General features: G+C 46.9%; 1 protein-coding gene across 2 annotated transcripts in view; it reads left to right on the top strand.

The window, feature by feature from the left end:
- Positions 1 to 2,578: 2,578 nt before the first annotated feature.
- ZSWIM6 (zinc finger SWIM-type containing 6) overlaps positions 2,579 to 20,884 on the top strand; it is a 198,054-nt gene continuing 179,748 nt past the window's right edge. For both annotated transcript variants that reach the window (XM_073623231.1, XM_073623239.1), the window contains exon 1: positions 2,579 to 3,164. In XM_073623231.1, the coding sequence (XP_073479332.1) occupies positions 2,588 to 3,164 (577 nt within the window). In that variant the 5' untranslated portion in view covers positions 2,579 to 2,587. The remainder of the gene's footprint in view (positions 3,165 to 20,884) is intronic.

A 20,884-nucleotide genomic window follows, 5' to 3' on the forward strand; every position in this document is an offset into this window, starting at 1 on the left:
TAAAAAACGGTACCGGGATGATGCCTGCAGCTGCAGTTGGAAGAGGATCGCCCGCGCAGAGGCGTGTCACTCAGACACGGCGCATTTCCGATCAGTAGGAGGGCTCTGTGATTGGACACAGCCATCATGTGATCAGGAGGGCCAATCACAGAGCCCTCCTCCTGATCGGAGATGCGCCGTATCCGGGTGACACGCCTCTGCGCGGGCGATCCCCTTCCAACTGACAGATGTTCCCGAACGTCCACTCAGAAGGAGGAAGCGCCCACCCATCATGTGATGTAAATAGAGAGCTGGTTGCTAGGCGATCGGCTCTCCTCTCCTCTCCTCACACGGAAGTTGTCAGTGAGGAGAGGAGAGGGGATTGCTGCAGCCAGCCAGTGATCTGTGAGTATGAGCTGTTTTTTACACACTGATCACCGGCCCAGTGTCCCCACACAATGGAAACACACAATATCCCCAAAATAGTGTCCCCACACAGTAAAAACACCTGTCCCCCACATATGTAACAGTAAAATCATATGTCCCAATGATCACCTACACACATCTATACATGATCACACAAACCAATTATTATACACTTAACCAAAGACATGAAGCAGAATACATTTCAGCTTAAATGTATGACAAAATTCGATTTTATTGGATTTCTTTTAAAACAGAAAGTAGAAAATAATTTTTTTTAATTTCTGCTCTTTTTTCGCTTATATCGCAAAAATTAAAAAATTGATTTGTGATTAAATACCAACAAAAGAACGCTCTATTTGTGTGAACAAAATGATAAAAATTTCTTGTGGGTACAGTGTTGTATGACCGTGCAATTGTCATTGAAAGTGCGAGAGCGCTGAAAATTGGCCTGGGAAGGAAGGGGTGAAAGTGGCCGATATTGAAGTGGTTAATATGGGGGAAGGGCACACACTCTCTCATTGGCTGTCAGCGGCGACAGGGTTAATACGGGGGAGGGGCGCACACACTCTCATTGGCTGTCAGCAGTGACAGGGTTAATGCAGGGGAGGGGCGCACACAATCTCATTGGCTGTCAGCAGTGACGTTTAATATGGGGGAGGGGCACACACTCTCATTGGCTGTCATCAGTGACAGGGTTAATACGGGGGAGGGGCGCACACACTCTCATTGGCTGTCATCAGTGACAGGGTTAATGCGGGGGAGGGGCGCACACACTCTCATTGGCTGTCAGCAGTGACAGGGTTAATGCGGGGGAGGGGCGCACACACTCTCATTGGCTGTCAGCAGTGACAGGGTTAATGCGGGGGAGGGGCGCACACACTCTCATTGGCTGTCAGCAGTGACAGGGTTAATGCGGGGGGAGGGGCGCACACACTCTCATTGGCTGTCAGCAGTGACAGGGTTAATACGGGGGAGGGGCGCACACACTCTCATTGGCTGTCAGCAGTGACAGAGTTAATGCGGGGGAGGGGCGCACACACTCTCATTGGCTGTCAGCAGTGACAGGGTTAATACGGGGGAGGGGCGCACACACTCTCATTGGCTGTCAGCAGTGACAGGGTTAATGCGGGGGGAGGGGCGCACACTCTCATTGGCTGTCAGCAGTGACAGAGTTAATACGGGGGAGGGGTGCACACACTCTCATTGGCTGTCAGCAGTGACAGGGTTAATGCGGGGGAGGGGCGCACACACTCTCATTGGCTGTCAGCAGTGACAGGGTTAATACGGGGGAGGGGCGCACACACTCTCATTGGCTGTCAGCAGTGACAGAGTTAATGTGGGGGAGGGGCGCACACACTCTCATTGGCTGTCAGCAGTGACAGGGTTAATACGGGGGAGGGGCGCACACACTCTCATTGGCTGTCAGCAGTGACAGAGTTAATGTGGGGGAGGGGCGCACACACTCTCATTGGCTCGCTCGCACACTTCCTGGCTCTGGCACATTTCTTTTGTTTTGAAAAGGGTCGTGACGTCACCGCCAGCTTCCAGCCCGGGGGCTCCTCGCCAGCCGAGGTCACAAGGTTCAGGCGGCCACGCCCCAACACCCCGGGCCACGCCCTCCCCGCAGCGCTCTGCGCCCTCCCCGCTCTCCCGTCAGGAGGCGCCCCGCCCCTGTCACGTCGGACTTCAAAGAGCACGGGGAGAACTTCAAAGGACAGGCCGTCCTCCTTGTTATCCCGCCCGCCCTCTTCTGTCTCACGCTGGCGTCACCTCCCCTCCCTCCACATTCCTGCTCCGTTTCCCAGCCTAGACAGTGGCTCCTGAGCTCATTTGCCTAGGACCGCCCCCTCCTCTGCGTGACGTCTTGCTGTGAAGTTTTATTTTCAATTCTGGTTCACTCGCCTGATGAACTCGAGACTGGGCGGGGATAGGGAGGAGCGAGGCGTGGCTAGTGTGAGAAATGGGCGTCGCGTTTTTCACCTCCCGGTCTCCGGACTGGTGAACTCTGAGGCGGGCGGGGCCTACGCGGAAGTGGGCGTGGCGAGTGTGAGAAATTATCCTTCTCCACGTACAGGTGGGCGTTTGTTTATAGCTTGGCGGGCGTGTCCGGACGGCCGAGGGGGGCGGTGCCGTGTGTCGCTGAGTGAATGCTGAGCTCGCCCTTCCTCCCCCCCAGTTTATAATGTGCGGCCACTTCCGCTGGCGGCTCAGAAGCGGTGCGATCATGGCGGAGCGCGGTCAGCTGCCTCCTGCTAAGCGGCTCTGCTGCAGACCAGGCTTCGGCTCGGCGTGCAGGCCGGGGCAGCGGGTAGGAGGAGGAGCCCCCGGCAGCTCCGCTCACGGCCTGTCCGGGAAGACACAGAACCCGGAGTCCCTGCTGGACATCGCGGCCCGGAAGGTGGCGGAGAAATGGCCCTTCCAGCGGGTGGAGGAGCGATTCGAGAGGATCCCGGAGCCCGTACAGCGCCGCATCGTCTACTGGTCCTTCCCGCGGAGCGAGCGGGAGATCTGCATGTACTCGTCCTTTAATACGGGCGGAGAGGACGGCGGGGCCCCCACAGGGGGGGTGCCGGGGGCCACCGCCGGGGGAACGGCTAATGGGGGAGGAGGAGGAGGAAGTGCCGCCTCAGGAGCGCCTACAGCGGCCGGCCCGGTGTCATCATCCTCGTCCGGGGACAACGGCGACGAGAACCGCCTGCCTTTCCGCCGGGGCATCGCTCTGCTGGAGGCCGGCTGTGTGGATAACGTCCTGCAAGTGGGTGAGTCACTCAGCACCGGGGGGGAGGGGGGCGTCCTATTATTACCCCCCAATATAGGACAGACGGGACTCAGGGGTGTCATATATGGACCCAGGACTGGGGAGAGTCATCCCATCTCCCCCCCAAATCAGGACTCAGGGGTGTCATATATGGACCCAGAACTGGGGGGAGTCATCCCATCTCCCCCCCCCCAAATCAGGACTGGGGGGGGGGGCAATTCCATCACCCCCCCAAATCAGGACTCAGGGGTGTCATATATGGACCCAGGACTGGGGGGGGGGGTGGTTCATCCCATCACCCACCCCCAAATCAGGACTGGGGGGTTCATTGACCCAGGACTGGGGGGGGTTTATCCCACACCCCCCCAATCAAGACTGGGGGGCTTTATCCCCGAAAATCAGAACTGAGGGGGTCATTCCGCCCCCAAATCAGGACAGCCAGGGCTCAGGGGTGTCATATTGACCCAGGACTGTGGGGGGGGGGGGGGTGTCATCCCACCCCCCCCATCAAGACTGTGGGGCCTTATCCCCGTAAATCAGGACTGCGGGGGCTTTATCCCATCACCCCCCAAATCAGGACAGCCGGGACACGGGGGTGTCATGTACCCAGGACTTAGGGGGGGTCATCATCCTGTCACCATAAAATTTGGGGGTGGGGATTATTACCCCAAACATGTCAGAGCCAGGGCATCCCCCCCCCCCTGTACCCAGGACTGGGGGGGGTCATCACCCCCAAATCTTGACAGGGGGTCATCACCCCTAAATCAGGACAGCCAGGACTAGATGACTCAGAGGTGTCGTGTACCCGGGACTGGGGGGGTTTATCATACAATTGCCCTCAAATCAGGACTAAGGGGATCACCCACCCAAATCAAGACTGGCTGTCTAAGGTGTCATGTACTCAGGACTGGGGGGGTCATGAATTGTCCCCCAAAGCACAGCAAGGACTGGGGGTGATGACACCTAACACACTAGAGTGAAGGCTCAATGATTCAGGGGTGCCGTATTGACCCAGAACTGGGGGGGTCATCACCCCCAAATCAGGACAGCCAGGAGTGGATGATTCAGGGGTGTCATGGACCCACCTCCAAAAACTGAACCTTGGTGGGGCATCATCCCAGCACAGTCAGGACTGGGTGATTGAGGGGTGTCATAGAACTGGGCTAGGGGGGACATTGTTCCATCACCCCCAACACAAGAGCCAGGACTGAGGGGGTGTTATATGGACCCACCCCAAAACCAGAACCCCGGTGGGGCATCATGCCATCACCCCCAACACATGAGAGCAAGGCTTGGAGGACTGATGGGTGTCATGACATAGGAGTGGGCTAGGGGGACATTGTTCCATCACTCCCAACACATGAGCCAGGACTGGATGACTTGGCACCCCAACACGGGAAAGCTAGGACTATGACAAGGGTCTTCATTCTGTTACCCCCAACACAGAAAAGAGAAGATGGGGGGGCATTAATCCATCATCCCCCCCCCCCCCCCCCCAAACAAAGGAGATCCAGGACTGGATGATTGAGCTGTCGTGTCCCCGCCCCCAAACACTTGAGAGCCAGGTATGGGGGGAGCTTATCCTTCCATTGCCCCCAACACACGAGAGCTAGGACCATGACATTCAAGAATGTCGTATGTGGCTCTCCACCACTCCCCAACACATGAGCCAGGACTGAATGATTGAGGGAAACACTATTCCATCACTCCAATACATGAAAACGAGGACACGGAGTGTCATGTCCTTCAACCCCAACTCATAAGAGCCAGGACTATATGATTGGGGTGGGGGTCATCACAAATCTATTCCAACTTGAGTCTGGAATAGGAGAGCTGTGCTATGTGATGAGGAAGGTGTTCTCATCATTTTTATCAACCTATGGTTCATATGTCCCTACTGCCCAAACACATGAGAGCCAGGACACTGATACAGGGGTGTCATGTCCATCACCACCCATCACAAGAGCCAGGTTGTGGGGGATGACCTGTGCTAAGTGTCTCATTTTGTCCTCCACACAAGTCAGGAATGTATGATTCAGGGGTCTTCTATGTCCTCTTCCTCCGAACACATGAGAGCCAGGACACTGATTCAGAGGTGCCATGCCTCTCACTCCCTTTACACTCAAGAGCCAGGGGTGGGGGACCTGTGTTATATGTGACAAGGGAGGTGTTATTACATCCCCAGCATGAGTCGGGATTGTATGTTTCAGGGGGTGTGCTATGCCCCCTACCCCCAAGCATAAGACACAAGAGTAATGCTAGGGTGTCCACCACCTCCAAAATAGATTGGAGCCACACATTCTATAGCACCTCCTAAACTCCTTTTCCTGATGTGAGCTGTATGATCTGGGGCTGTCCTATGCTCCCCAGTAGATGATCACCAGAACTGTATGGTTCAGGGATATCCTATGAACACCCCTCACCTCAGCTCATGAGCCAAGACTTTATTATTATTATACAGGATTTTTATAGTGCCAACAGTTTACGCAGTGCTTTACAACATAAAATAATTTAAGGGGTGTCTAAGCCCCCTCGCCCCCAACACACGAGAGCCAGGACTTTGTAATATTAGGTTGTTATCTTTCCCCTGTCCTTAAACTGATCCAAGACTGTATGATCATGGGGCACCTTTATCCTCTCACCCCAGTAGGATTTTGTGACTGGAGGGTGTCCTGGTCACCCCCTAACAGATGACAAGCAGACTGTGAGCCTAGGGATGTCTTGTCGCCCTCCCATCCCCCCTCCCTGTTTCAGATGGTAGAGCTGTGTGACTCCCACTTGACAGCCAGGGTTGTGTGTGATCCGGGGGTGTCCTCCTGTAGATGACCTAGAAGTGTGGGTTTCCCATTTACTTATTGCCCTCTTCCTATGAAAAACAGAACTGGGTGACCTAATGTTGTTCCCATCACCCCCTTTTCTGCAGATAACAGTGAGGATTGTGTCCCAGAATGTTCCCATAACCCTCCTGAGGGCACCCAGGATCACAGGATGGGGGAGGGGGGATACTAATCAGCCCCCTCCTTCCTAAAACTGGGATTATGTGCCCCTGGGGGGCTTCTCATTTCTCCTCCTCCCACGACAGCTAGGACTATGTGATCTGAGGTTGTCCTGAACACCCTCCCCCAATGACAGCTCTGAGTCCTGTGATAAGTGACCGGGAACCCCATCCCTCCATAATGATCACAATTGTGGTGTGCGTGTGACCTAGGTGTATCTGTAATGTAATATGATTTCTGAACTGGGGTGTCCTGACCAGCCTCCTCTTACCCTGAAATCTGCGTAGTATGCTATATGTGACCCGGTTGGCGTCTCCTATCCTGGACAGTCCTCCCCAATGACAGAAATGTGTGCAATGAATCCCCCATCCTGCTCTGACAGCTGGTACTGCATGTGTGACCCCGGGGGTCCTCCAGTAGGCAGTAGATGACCTTTACAGACAGCATGTAGTGAATGTAGAACATCCATGGAGATTGGAGTCGTAGCCTCTTGTTTATATTTGCATAGTTGAGGACCCACCAGATCCCAGAACCATCCCTTTTTTTTTTTCCCTATTTTTATTTCCAGATGGGAATGTTATGCACCCGACGTGTCTTCTCTGAGATTGTATGTTATGTGACCTGGCATGGGGGGGTGGGGGGGTGCTCAACCAACATGTCTGTCTGCTTAATTGTTAAAGTCACGGTTGATTTTTGTAGGTCAGCAGCTCTTTCCTTGAAGGAAAAACAAGGAACTTGCATTAATTATGAGCCTCCCATGTAGGATCTCTGCACAGATACCTCGGCTCGTATTTTCCTTTATTCAAGGAACGTAGGAAATGCAGACCTGAGTCATCTGATTTTAATGTAAACAAGGGGGGTATCCCTGTTATTTAAGGACAGTTGTCAACCTTTCGTGTCACCCCCTGAGGGATCCAGCCCCCCCCCCCCCCCTCTCTGTACAGAAGAGAGAAGAAATGTAGGCTGAGAACAAAGAGGAATTTAAAGGGCAGCACACAAGGAGGTGGTTTAAATCTGCAGACACACAATACACTGCATACCCAAGTGTGTGTGTGTGTTTCCTGTTTTGTTGATGAGCTGTGTTTTTTTTTTTTTTTTTTTTTTCTCTGTTTTTGTGGTTGTTGGCTCCTGTCGGTGCTGGGTAGAGCCTGGTGTCTGTCAGCAGATCCATATTATTTGTCTTGTTTCCTATTCCATGATTATGAAGAATACACATCCTGCCTATGAGCGAGGATTATTATTATTATTTTTTTTTTTTTTTTCTTGGAGGTTGTCTTGTCTCAGGACTGTTCTCACTAATTGCCTGGAGGTGTCTTTTGGATTTGGGTGTCTGGGAGAAAGGAGAGGTCACACCTCCTGGTGGGCTGAGCTGTAGGATTGCTTGGAGGTGCTTGACAGGATTGTGTGTGAAAGACGGTAGAGAGAGGGGGTGGGAGGCTTGATCACACACCCCTGGGCTGTGCTGCTGCTGCATTGTGCCAGCCTGAGCAGAATGGAGCTGTTTCTTGTCAGGACAAGGGAGTGGAATGAAAACAATACCCACCTTTCATGGTCCCCCCCCCCCCCCTTCTCTTTATTTGTATTGCCCCATCCCAAACCATCTTCTTATAGAGGTATTAGAACCCCCCCCCCCCCCCCCCCCCCCCCCGTTCTGTCAACTTTTGTCTTGGCTGTAGACAAGCTAATGCTGCTGTCCGAACCTGTCTTGTGTATATACTGCTCCTTGCTTACCTTTTTCCTTTTTTAGATGCATTGTGCACCTTTTTTTTATTTTTTATTTTTTTTAACCCTTTATTTTAGATAAGAATGCACATCAAGTCCTCACAATGGTTGCTATGAGAAAAAAAAAAATGGTTTGTTGTTCTAAAATATCGAAATGGTTTTTGTTTTGCAAGCCGAAGCCTCCCCTGCTCCCCTCATCTTTGCCAATCCTTCAATCGCTGTCAGGCATTCAGAACGTGCTCTCATTTTCATGTTTATTTGTGTCTCTTCAGTTTGTCTGTCACCCCTCAAAAAAAAAAAAAAAAAAAAGGCAAACAAAGACGGCTCTTTTATTTCTTTTCAATGCCTCTTAAATAGAAGAGACCTGACAAAGGCAGCCAATGCTGATGGCTTAAAGCTACAGTACAGTGTGTCATTTTGCTTGGAGCCTGTTTTGTGCTGGGAGGTTGATGATGATTGCCTTCTCAGCTCATGTTACGTGTTTTATGTTGAAATATCCATAATGGTGGTGGCTTTTTTTCTTTGTCCTTGTTTTTCACTTTATACCCTTGCATGTGTTTTTTGTTTTTTTTTTTTTTGTTTCGCCCCTTTTTGTTTTAGTTTGATCTGTCTGTGCTTTGATTCCAGATGTAGTCTGCAAATGTGATTTTCTGCATGATCCATTTTTTTTCCCCCCTTTAATGACTTAATAAGCCTGGATCGGACACAGCCTACTTCTCCTTGATCTGGGCTTGGTGCTCTTGACGTCTGCCTAGAGCGGCCTTCATCGCTGGCAAGAAGCAGCCTTCCCTTACCCTCTCTTTATCCCATTTGTGTGTCTTTCTACGGGTTTCTTTTTTTTTTTTTTCCTTTTTCTGCCGACTGAAAAGATCCCGAGGTATATTTGTGGTGACTGTCAGCTACCCACCTCTTCTAGTTGGCATTGACGAAGGGTTTTTGTCTGTGCTTGACTTTGCATGCGAGCAATGAGGGATGACAGCAGAGAGAGGGATCTTTGGCTGATTGCATTTAAGCCAAGAATCCATTGTAAAAATAAAGCTGTGGGGCAATAAATAAAAATGCAATCTTTTTTGGAGACAGACATACAAGCCAAGGATTCGTTGGCTTCCAGGGAGGGGAGGCGAGGGCCTGTCTACACACAATAAACCTGACTTTTTTTTTTTTTTTTTTTTTTCTATATTCTGATGACTGACTTGCCTGATGGTATACAGTCTTTCACATTCTGAATGTTTTGGTGTAGGCCATGGGTGCTCAACCTGTGGTCCTCCAGCTGCCTCAGATGTTTGTTTGCAGTTCAGTGGCTGTTTTTTTATGGAATCCTTAAAATATGAATAATGTGCAATCCCAGGATATTTCTATTATTACCGGTACTTGTATAGCGCCGTCAATGTATGCAGCACTTTGTGTATATATTGTACTCACATCAGTCCCTTCCCTCTGGGAACTTACAATCTACAGCTGGCCATCGAGTCGAAAAGTGAATGCTCTGTTGATCGAAAAAAAATGGCGCATACTATTGTGTCATCATTTGTTTTGGTTTTTCTAAACCAAATTCATCATGTATGCACTTTCGATTTGCGGCATGTAAATCGAGTGTCCAGCTGGCACGCTAAGGATGCGAAAAACCAATGACCAAGAATTTCTGTTCGCTTTCCGACCCATCTATGGCCGACCTAAGGCCCCTGATTCCTGATTCACACATACTAGGGCCAACTTGGACAGGAGCCAGTTAACCCACCAGCATGGAGTGTGGGAAGAAATTGGAGTACCCGGAGGAAACCCACTCAAGCAGAACATGCAAACTCCAGGCAGGTAGTGCTGTGGTTGGGGTTCGAATCGACAATCCTAGTTCTGCTAGTTTTTTATTTTATATATTCAAGCCACATGATGTTCTAGATGTCATTTATTTTCTTTTATTGGAATTTGTTTATTTTCCATTGACACAAATGGCAGCTGACTTGTTTTGCCTCCATGCATTCTAACCAAGGGCAATGCCATGACCATGTTTATGCAGCTAGAGCTATATCTGATTTTAAGCAGTGTCGCTCTTCTGTGTACCCGGCTTTAAACTTGAGCACAAAATCTGGTGCAGATGTGCATGGTAGCCAATCGGCTTCTAACTTCAGCTTGTTCTATTGAGCTTTGACAACAAAAACTGGAAGCTGATTGGTTCCTATGCAGAGCTGCACCAAATATTGCACTTTCCAGGTTAAGTAAATGAACCAGTCTCTATTTAGCATCTTGATGTTGCTGTAAATCATTGTGCAGAAATCCTCTTCCACTTTAGTAGCTTGGTTTATTGGGTCAGGCTTCTAAGAACCTATGTTTTTGGATAACATACCGTGTTTTTTTTTTTTTTTTTTTTTGTGTTAGTGAAAAATGTCTATGCACAGCAGCGTGTTGCGATGATGCAGTGTAGTGTGTTGCAACATGCTGCGCTATCTAAAAATGCATTGTCCTACTTTCAGTGCAGACCCGACACAGCTTGTTGGTGTGAACTGTATCAAGGTTTCTAGCTACTGAGCAATAAAAAAAAAAAAAAAAATGCTTTGGAGAGAAGGCCCAGAGCCAGATATGCATATTTAGAATATTTTTATTTTTTTGGCGTGACCGTTTCTTCTTCAGTAGATGTGCCGATCTTTACATTTTGATGTATTTTTGCACGCCTGAAGGTTTTTTTCTTCAGGGGGAAGAGGTACACGGTTGCATGTTGAATGATTTCACTGTAACATCTGTGTTTTTAAAACAAAAAAGGGTGTTTGTGCAACACGCGTGTAGAACAATTCGAATTGCCGATTAGCGTAAGATACCGCCACAAGCGTCGCAATCAGATTGTTCACTTTCTGCCAAGTTCTGATTTTTCCACGAATGATCCCAGGAGTCTGATTTCGTCATTGTGCTGTAGATGGCCAAACTCCACAATAAGCATGACATGCCATTAGATGGAGAACTGCAGCATTGGTGTCTTGTTGGGTCAGAGGCTGGCAAGGAAAGGGGCTGCTGTGTTTTTTGTTCCTTTTGCTGTATATTTAGGACGGGAATATGTGTAGCTTCATAAAGCCTGCTGTCTTTTGTTCTGTACACAGGCTGATTTGTGGCTGCTTGTTATGCAGTAAGGACATGCTTGGGTGCACTTGGCTAAGCCAATTTCCTTTCCCTTCAAACATTCAGTAACATAAGGGGCAGCGCCAGGATCTGGTAACCTAAATTAGTTTGACTTTAAATGCCGTGACAGGTGAGCTTGTGTGTGGGGGTTTTTTTTTTTTTTTTTTTTGGTCCCTCCCTGACTTATGAGCGGTGCCAATAATTCAGTGTAACCCTTACAACTGCAAGCATTGTTTGCTCTGTTTTGTTGCAACAAATTGCTGTGACATCATACTGACGACTTTATTTAGGCTGGGTTCACATCTTTGCAATACCACAACATACGTGTGTTGATGTGTGGTGCCTTGTGTTAGGGTAGCCCATTCATTTGAATAGGCTGCCCAATGCACAGGAATAGCACCAGAGGAGTGCTTGTACTATTTATTTTTTAAAACAAAGTGCACTAGTTTTTTACCATGCATTGTGGGGTGCCATTATCCAATGACACTGCAAAACACAGACAATAAAATTACATCTTTTTGTGCTCTGCAGGTGGATGTAAATGCAGGACATAAAAAGTGTTTTAAGGCTTCATTTACACGGGACATTTTTTACAAACTCTCCTGAACGATTTAACTTGACAGATAGTAACCCACGTTTTAAAATGTCTGTTTTTCTGCGTTTTACATGCCGCGTTTTGTGTTTAGAAGCGTTTTTCAAAATGGCCAAAAATGAAAACGCCAGTTAAACACAACGTGGCTAAACGCGTATTACCACGTTTTAGAAGCGTTTGGCTCTTGAAATGCCTGTAAACTTTTGCATTCGGAAAATTGCCTCTAAACTCAACTGCCTAGAAACCACCCTGTGTACATGTACTGATAAGATAACATAGGAGTTTTCAGCTGCCCTGTACTCTGCCAACTGCTCCTAAAAGTCAGTTTTCCAGCAGCAGTGTACATGAGGTCTTAGTTTCAATCCACTTATGTAAAGATTTTTGCAGTTGAATAGAAGCAGTAATATGGATTGAAATAGAATACCCTGATGATGCATTTTAAGGACATTCCTCCTACATGCTGTGTAATGCAAGCAGTAAAAGTACCTGAATAGCAGAGCTCAGATCCTGGTTGGGTGGGAAGTAGCATAAAGATCCAATCGGTTATTCTGTAGTGGCAGCATGCTGATGAGAGAAGAGAGCAGAGTGACAATGATTAGATGCGCTCATCGGCCTGCTTTTGCTGGCCCATTTGCAGGGGGGAGGAGAAACAAGACATGTCAGTGTTAAACGCTTCCTGACCGTCTCACACAGATATACTTCGGCAGAAAGGCACGTACAGGCAGAATCACGTACCTGTACGTTGCCCTTTAAGAGGCGGCCTGTGGGCGCGATTGTCTCACGGTGAGGAAGAGCGGGGAGATGCTAATGTAAACAAGCATTTCCCCATTCTGCCTAGTGACACTGTGATCAGTGTCTCTCTGTGATCAGTGACGTGTCACTCGTAGCCACGTCCCCTAACAGTTAGAATCACTCCCTAGGACACACTTAACCCCTTCCTAGCCCCCTAGTGGTTAACCCCTTCACCACCAGTGTCATTTTTACAGTAATCAGTGCAATTTTATAGCACCAATTGCTGTAAAAATGACAATGGTCCCAAAAATGTGTCAAAATTGTCCGATGTGTCTGCCATAATGTCGCAGTCACGATAAAAATCGCAGATCGCCGCCATTTCTAGTAAAAAAAAAAAAATTAATAAAAATGCATATATATATATATATATATATATATATATATATATATTATAATTTTTTTTTTTGGGGGGGGGTATTTTATTTTAGTAAAAAATGCTTTTTTTTTAAAATTGTTGCTATTTTTTTGTTTATAGCGCAAAAAATAACTGCAGAGGTGATTAAATACCACCAAAAGAAAGCTCTATTTGTGGAAAAAAAAGGATGTCAATTTTGTTTGGGTGCAATGTTGCACGACCGCGCAATTGTCAGTTAAAGAGACACAGTGCCGAATCGCAATAAGTGCTCTGGTCAGGAAGGGGGTAAATCCTTCCAGGGCTGAAGTGGTTAAAACTGATCTCCCTGGCACATTTCAGATACTCGCCCATCCAGGGTTGTCCTGCTGATATCCTCACGCCCAGCCACAGCTCTGACCCGCGCCACCATGTTCTTTCTAATGTCATTAAAAAGGCCCACCGGCCTGATTCGGTGGGACTCCAGATGATACGCCGATTGGCCGCCCTCAGTTCCTAAATGAAAGGCTGTGCCTCCTGGAATATGTGATGTGCATAACCCAGTAGGCACAGCGGGCAGTGTGCACATCCTTTGCCTAAGCACAACATGTATGGAGGAGTGGAGGGAAGTAGTGGAAGAGGGTGAAGGTCCACTTTAGCTACTGCAGAAAAAAAAAATCAGGTCTTCTCCCCTGCCAGATAGGGCTGTGCTTGTGTGGCAGAGCTGTGCCATCTCAGACCTGGATGGACAGAAATACAAATCCTTTGGCAAGTAGAACAGTTCTTGTATGCCTTTCCTCCATGTATTTGGCGATTTGCCTGAAGTTCAGCTCTAAGGTTGTGGGGGATCATGGTGTGTGGGGGGAGAGAACAACGTGATGGTGCATCCAAGGTTAAAGACTTGGAGCAGCTACAATAAAGACTTATTACAGGTGGAACAAAGAATAAACAAATAAGATTCAGTGCTCATGTTCTTATCTGTTCTAACCTTGGATTCCTTCTATCAGTATTGCACAGTGGAGGCGCACCTATGTACTTCATCTATCCTGTCCGCTTGTCCGTATCTAGGAAATATTACAGAAAAAATGGTTCTTAAATGTTTCTTTATTCAGTTTGTTTCCAACATATCTGTATGTTGAACATTCTAATTTGGTTCCATATTGTTAGATCTATAGTTAGTTATTTGCATCTGGAAAACATATGTTGGTGTCTTTCATGACAAATGAGCCCATCAGGTAGGTAACTAAGGTGTGTTCACCTTTCCAGACTGATGATGGTGTGCAAAGCCCCCAATTCACTCTCCAACATCACTGATGGTCCCAGTCTGATGTCATAAGATGATCATAGAATGTGGATATGAAGACCCTAGAAATCTTAGATTTTCAATAAGAATATATATAAAAAACATGGATGAAGGCTGTCTTTTCATAGTCTGAGGCCCCATTCACACCAACGCGTTCTAGAAATGCGCATCACGCTTGAGGTGCCATTTATTTCCTTATAACACCCCAAACGTTGGCTTGTTTCTGGTGCTGTTGTCACAGGGACAAGTTAAGTGATCTTGGCAATAAACGTATCAGGCTTATACTATACTATATTTCAGGGCTTGGAAAATTTGCTTTAAATCTAGGAGCCTTTTGATAAAAAAATAAATAAAACTGGGTGCAACATGTAACTTGTCCGAAGGTGAACTTATCCTTTAACCCTCACAGACAGAGGAGTTTTTGCACACGTTTAAAAAAAAAAAAAATCAATTTAGGCCTGAAGGTTACATAAAACCCCCAAACATTATATATTTTCTGAAAGTAGACACCCTAGAGAACAAAATAGCGGTGGTTCCAATTTTTTATGTCACATGTTATTACTGAAAAGGTTAGGAAACAAAATTTCAGTAAAAAAACCCCATAAATGTTAGGGTGCACAAAAATGCAGCAAATATACCCGTGTCAAACCTAAAACATGTCAGTACCCTATATTTTTCCATAAGCGATGCTTTAAAGCCCCCTATAGGTTATCAGTTTAGTGTCGCGAAGGTCTGGTGCTAGAATTATTGCTCTTATTCCGGAGTGTGTGATGATATGTAATGTGTATCGCAATCAATGTTTTCAGGCATAGGTGCCCCGTCACATGTGTTTAAGCTGTGTATATATGAGGGGCCTTCAATTTTATTTTTTTGTGGGTGGGGGGTTATTTTATGCTTGGGTGTAACTTATTAAGTAATTGAATACAATTAAAAAAAGAAAAAAAAAGTTTCATTTATTTATCCAACCCCCCCCCAAGACCCTGCGTATCTCCCCTGTGTGCCATTAAGCCTCGGTTCACACTGGGATGACTTGTCAGGCGACCTAGGTCGCCTGACAAGTAGCGTCCCGTTCAGTACAATGGAACCGTTCTAATCGGAGCGACGCAAGTCGCTCCGACTTAGAAAAAGGTTCCTGTACGACTTTGGGGGCGACTTGGGGCGTCTTGCATAGACTTCTATACAGAAGTCGTTTTGCAAGTCGCCCCGGCAGTCGTGTGCAGGTCGCCTCGGTGAGGCGACCTGCAAGTCGTGCCGCTTCTGGTGTGAACCGAGGCTTAATGTAACCTCGCACTGCAATAGTCTTTCCCAGCCTTGATGGCCGAGGAGACTGTCAACTGGGATTGCTGCTGGGTCAATAATTAGGAGGGGAAAAGTGGACATGTCTGCTCTCCTCCCTCCCCCTCTACCCGCCAGCACCCGCCATGCCTACCCGCAGATAGGTAAGCGGAGCCCAGGATACATATGGCAGGGGGGGGCTTTTGGGCGCCAGGACAAAACTTCATGTTACCATGGCGATCTGGCCCCTGGGGTTTGCCGAGCCCTGCTATACTTTATCAGAAACCTAAAAAGGGGGTCTGCAGTCAGGAGTTGGGAATTTGGCATTTTTGTTTAGAGAGTGAAGGGGTTAATTGCGGACATCCATTAGGTGATTGTAGTGCGCTCTGTCACACAATCTATACGCTGTGGCTGCTGAACCCATTTGCACTGGATAATGCCGAGTAATACGTGTTGAAATGTTGACAAACTTTGCAGTGATTGCATGTCTGGATGTTTCCATTCAGTTACCTTTCCCAGGCTTGGAGAATAAAGCCTTTTCCAGTGCACTTCCAATGACCTTTTTGTAAATATAAGCTGTGCTGTTCTAATGCTCTCTGGCCGGAATACAGTGTTATCTTCGACCTTGAGAGGTCCTGGGTATACGCTGGAGATCAATGCATTCCCTCAGCCCTGCATGACTTCAAGGCCTGGTGATTAATGGCAGCACTATGGAGGCTCTTGGCTCCATTATGGCTGTGTGTTCTGCATACTTGTGACTTGGGCATTGGTTTTAACAACTGCACTTAAGATTTTCTTTTTATCACAAGTAGATTCTTCCCCCCCCCCCAGTTAACGGTCAGCCCTTTCTGTAAACTCCTAGGCCTTTATGACAAACGCATGCCATTGCTCTCCTTGTTAACTAGTTCCACATAAATATAACAATGTACCCTGAGCCTATTCTCCCCAGTGATTATTTGGGTCAGAATGGAGTTGTATGTGTGAGTGCTTTCATTTCATTAGTCAAAACCCTGGAGTGGGAGGTTGTTTTTGTAACCTTTAAAAGGAAAGAAAAACTAACCATGCTCACGATGGTGGGGGAGAGGGTTGCAATGGGGTGTGTGGAATTCTTTATTAGAATTCAGGTTTCATATATTGCCAACAGTTTGCGCAGTGCTTTACAACATGGGGGCAGACATTAGTTACAATACAGGAGAGATCAGTGGGCCTTGCTCGTTGGAGCTTACAATCTAGAAATAGTGTTTTTTTTTTTTTGTTTGTTTTTTTTTGTTTTTTTTCTCTTTTGCCCTTCAAATGGGTTTCGCCTTCTAGTAATGGAGCAGGTCAGGAGGTGGTCAACTGCAAAGCAAATGCCAATTCTGGATGATCTTCAAAAGCCTCTCAAAACAGATTTCTATCAATACAAGCCCGAAGAGCATCAATGCAGTCAAAGCTAAAGTATGGGCAAAAATGCTGGTTATACTCACTGTGGAACCTAAGGAGTTAATCCTGCACATTGTGTAAAAAGCTGTTTGTGATCCTATCTTCTCTGAGCCTCCCCTTTTTACTGTCCACAATCCATCTCCTGATTAAACAGAGCCCTAGGAGGCACTCTGCACGTGTGTGTTTGTTTATTTTTTATTTATTTATTTTTTAACGTTTTTTTGGAGAGTGTATGTGTTCAGTACAGGGCCAATCGGCACTGTCCATAAAGTCAGGTCATGCAGCCTCATAGGACAGAATGCAAACTACTCTTACAAGCTTTAACCAGTGCTTGGCTGGACACTGATAGAAGTGACAAGACTGCTATCTACTGCTGATGATGAAAAGTATTTAGCAGTTTATATTTACTAAAATAATTGCATTTCCGTGTTCTGTGGGAGACCAGATATAGTGAATGCAGGGTCCTGGGTTTAGTAACACTTAAGGCTGTATTCACACCTGAGCGTTTTCAGCTCGAAAACGCTCAACAAGCAAAATCCCATTCATTTCAATGGCACCTGTTCACATCTGAGCATTTTGTCACCTGAAGCAAAACTCCCTAAGCTCAAAAAAGAACGTGAACGTCTTTGGAGCAGATTACAGGCATTTTTCTGCCTTTTTACATTGGTGACCTGAACAAAATTGCAGTAAAAACACACGACTTAACTCTCAGGTGTGAATGCAGCCTTAAGGCAGGATTCTCCTTTTGGTGTGGGGACTTGGTTGCTCAGACTGCAGTATACTGGTCAGTCCCTTTCATTAAGGCTGGGTTCACACCCTTGACGGAATGCGGCTCACAGCTGGGGTCTCCTGTTCTCCATTTCAGGGACGAAACGGGGCTGAATTTTTGCCTGAATTCGGCCCTGAAACGGAGCCAAAGACTCACAGCGTTCCTGTGCAAGCGATCCACACCGGAGATATATGAACTGGCTCCATAGAGAGCCGGTCACAATCTCCTGTCATGCGAATTGGATGCGGAGAAACCCAGCCTAAGGCTGCTTTCACACTGAGGCGCTATAGCGCCTGTAAAGAGTCTCTTCTCTCACTCCAGTGTGAAAGCAGAGTGCTTTTAACCCTTTTTTGGCAGCTAGTGGGGGTTAAAAGCACCCCGCTAGCAGCTGAAAACCAGCGCAAAAACTATGGTAAAGCACCGCTAAAAATAGCGGCGCTTTACTGCCAACGTTCCAGTGTGAAAGTAACCTATAAGACTTCTTCCTTTTACATTTAAAAAAAAAAAAATCTCAAATCGAATGAGTTTTACTAAAGTCACAAATTCTCGTACGACAGAATAAAAATTCGAAAGTGATGTCATGTGTTGTAATACATTTGTATTGCCTTTTCGAACCACAGCTGTACTGATTGAACGAAAATCGTCCAAAAAATATTTTTGTGGATGTCTGATCAAATAATATTGGATGAACTGACCTGGCTCTGTACTAAGGATCCGATTATCGTATGATCGCTTCGAAAGCGGTATTTTTCGTACAATTTTTTTTTTTATTTTTTGATCGTGTGTACTGGGCTTTAGCGCAAGAGATTTATCCCATTTTTCTTTCTCTGAGGGTGACTTTACACAGCGGCAACACAGATGGCAGTTATTCTAAGGCTGGGTTCACACCTGTGCCTCTTGAAGTGTTTCAGTTTTGCAAAACTGCACTTCAGTCTATTTAACATGATTTCCTATGAGTCGTGTTACCTTTTGTGTTTTTCAACTGGTGTTTTTTTGGAAAAGGTTGGGACCTTTTTTTTTTTTTGCCCGCAGCAGGTTACATTTTTGGTTCCATAGACTTCAATGAAAACTCATCAAAAAAGCATGAAAGTATGTACATGTGTTTTTGATGCATTTTTGGTTTGTTTTCCTGCATGAGAACTAGGGGTGCAAAGGATTGTCATCGATCCGTGATCCGATCCGCGGAGGTTGATCCGTACGGGACACCCGCGATCCGCGAAGCGCTCTTTGGCCTTGGTCATAGGAAAGGCCGCGGCTTCGGCCTAGCTCCGGAGCGGCGGCCATCTTGGTACACCCGGCGGCCGTTTAGCACGTGATCGCTCCGTCAAATGACGGAGCGATCACTTGTAACAAACCGGCGTCATGTCATGACGCCAGTTCCTCTCTCCCCTCTGTGTACTGATCTGTACAGTGGAGGGGAGAGATCGGATGGCAGCAGTGCCAATACTCTGCAATGCCCTGCCAATACTCTGCAATACTCTGCCAATACCCTGCCAATATACCCGCCAATACCCTGCAATACTCTGCCACACCCTGCCAATAGGGATATTGTGGATATTACAGTGGGGGAGATTTTTTTTTTGTTGATCCGAACCGTGACTCCTGATCCGAGGAACGATCCGAACCGTGAGTTTTTTGATCCGTTGCACCCCTAATGAGAACAGACCCCTTCCCCCTAGCAACATTAACACATCCTAAAAAATGCATCAAGAATGTGTGTGAAAATGCAAAACGCACTTGAAAATGCATCAACTGCAACCTGCATATGTGTGAACCTAGCCTAAGGAAACCAAGTTTTTGATTTAAAATGTTCAAAAACTTTTTTTTTTTTTTAATTTCCAATAAACAAGCAATAACTCTTGAACAATGCCAGTTACACATTTGAGTTAATGTTGCAGTATCTATATCAAAACATAGCATACACTTACTTCCACACTGCCCTCTTATGGACATACATCCCTTCATACATGAGAAAGAGATATTCACCCCGAGGGACACTGTAGAAATCGAGACAGTCCCAGGCAATTGGGACTTAGTCCAGGACTGTCCAGCCAACGTGACCATAACTTTTCAAACCTGCCTGGCATCCCCTGTGTGGTAGATACATCGTTCGATAATAAGGGTCTTTCCCCTATGCGTTATCCATGAGGCGGTGGTGGGTGGTGAGGTTTATTTCCAGCCCATTAAAATAAGTTTCCTGGCCTGAAATGGTGCCCTTGAGAATGCAATCCCTGATTCCTCAGGGATCACGTTCTCCAGAACCCCCAGCATACAGCATATAGGGTCCAAAGGTACCTTCATTTGAAACACCCGGTTGAGTGTTCCAACCACCTCGCTCCAATAGCGGTGGAGCTTCGGGCAGCGCCAGAGGAGATGTATGAAATCCCCATTGTGTTGGCACCAACCGAGGGTCCACCAGTCTGCCCATTTTTATGGAGTTTTGTTGGGGTGTAGTGCGCTCTTAGTATAATGTTGGGAAACTTTTTGTGTCACATTCAGAGAACATGTAGCTATGGACTGGAGGGCCTCCTACTGATCTCCCGTAAGTTGCCCCAGGTCTCTCTTCCACAAAGACACTGCCTTACTGGGGTGTGTCCGTAAGAGATGTGCTCGTAACATTGAGATATGATCCCCTTAGTTTCAGCACTGGATTGCAGCATGTGACAAATAGGAGTGGGTGACAGTGCCCATCCTCTGCATCCCGCTGTGCACCAAGGCATGTCTGAGGTAAGGGTAGAACATAGTGTTGGGTAGTTTTAAATCTGGTTTGTAGTTCAGGGAAAGATAGCTGTTTACCATTGCTAAATATGTGAGATAGCAGAGTCACACCAAAGTTGTGCCACCTGGGCCCTTGCTGCAACTTGGCCAATTCAATATATGAGAGATTACCCCACATTGGACTAAAATCCGTGAATCCCAGCACTTCCTACTGTTGCCTGCCCTTGTTCCATAAGGAAACCAAGGTTTACTTTAGATATAGTTCAGGTGGTAACTATCATTGTCGCTAACAGTACAGATTAACTGGTTTGTAGCCCAGAGAAAATGACACCTTCCATCTGAGGTGTCTCATGCAGGTCACTGAAAATCTGTTTATTTTAAAAGGTATTCTATTGTCTCAAGCCATATGGACCAGCTAGTACACCTTTTGGGTATTGGGGTCTTTCTTCCTGGGTCTTGTTTTTGAATGTACCCTACACACCTCTGATTATTTTCTTGTGTCCTCTGCATGGTGTAGACACATTCATGGGGTCCCGAGTATAAGAAGCTTTAGGTATCCCATAAATATGGGTTGTTCAGAATTGTGTATATATAGTATATATACATCACACAGTCCCTATGGAGTAAATGGCATTCTGTGTTCACTAAGTAAATCTACTTTACCCAGAAAGCAGTGACCACCTATCATGGAAGACT

The sequence above is a fragment of the Aquarana catesbeiana genome, linkage group LG01 (genome assembly GCF_042186555.1).
Source record: "Aquarana catesbeiana isolate 2022-GZ linkage group LG01, ASM4218655v1, whole genome shotgun sequence".
NCBI lineage: Eukaryota > Metazoa > Chordata > Amphibia > Anura > Ranidae > Aquarana > Aquarana catesbeiana.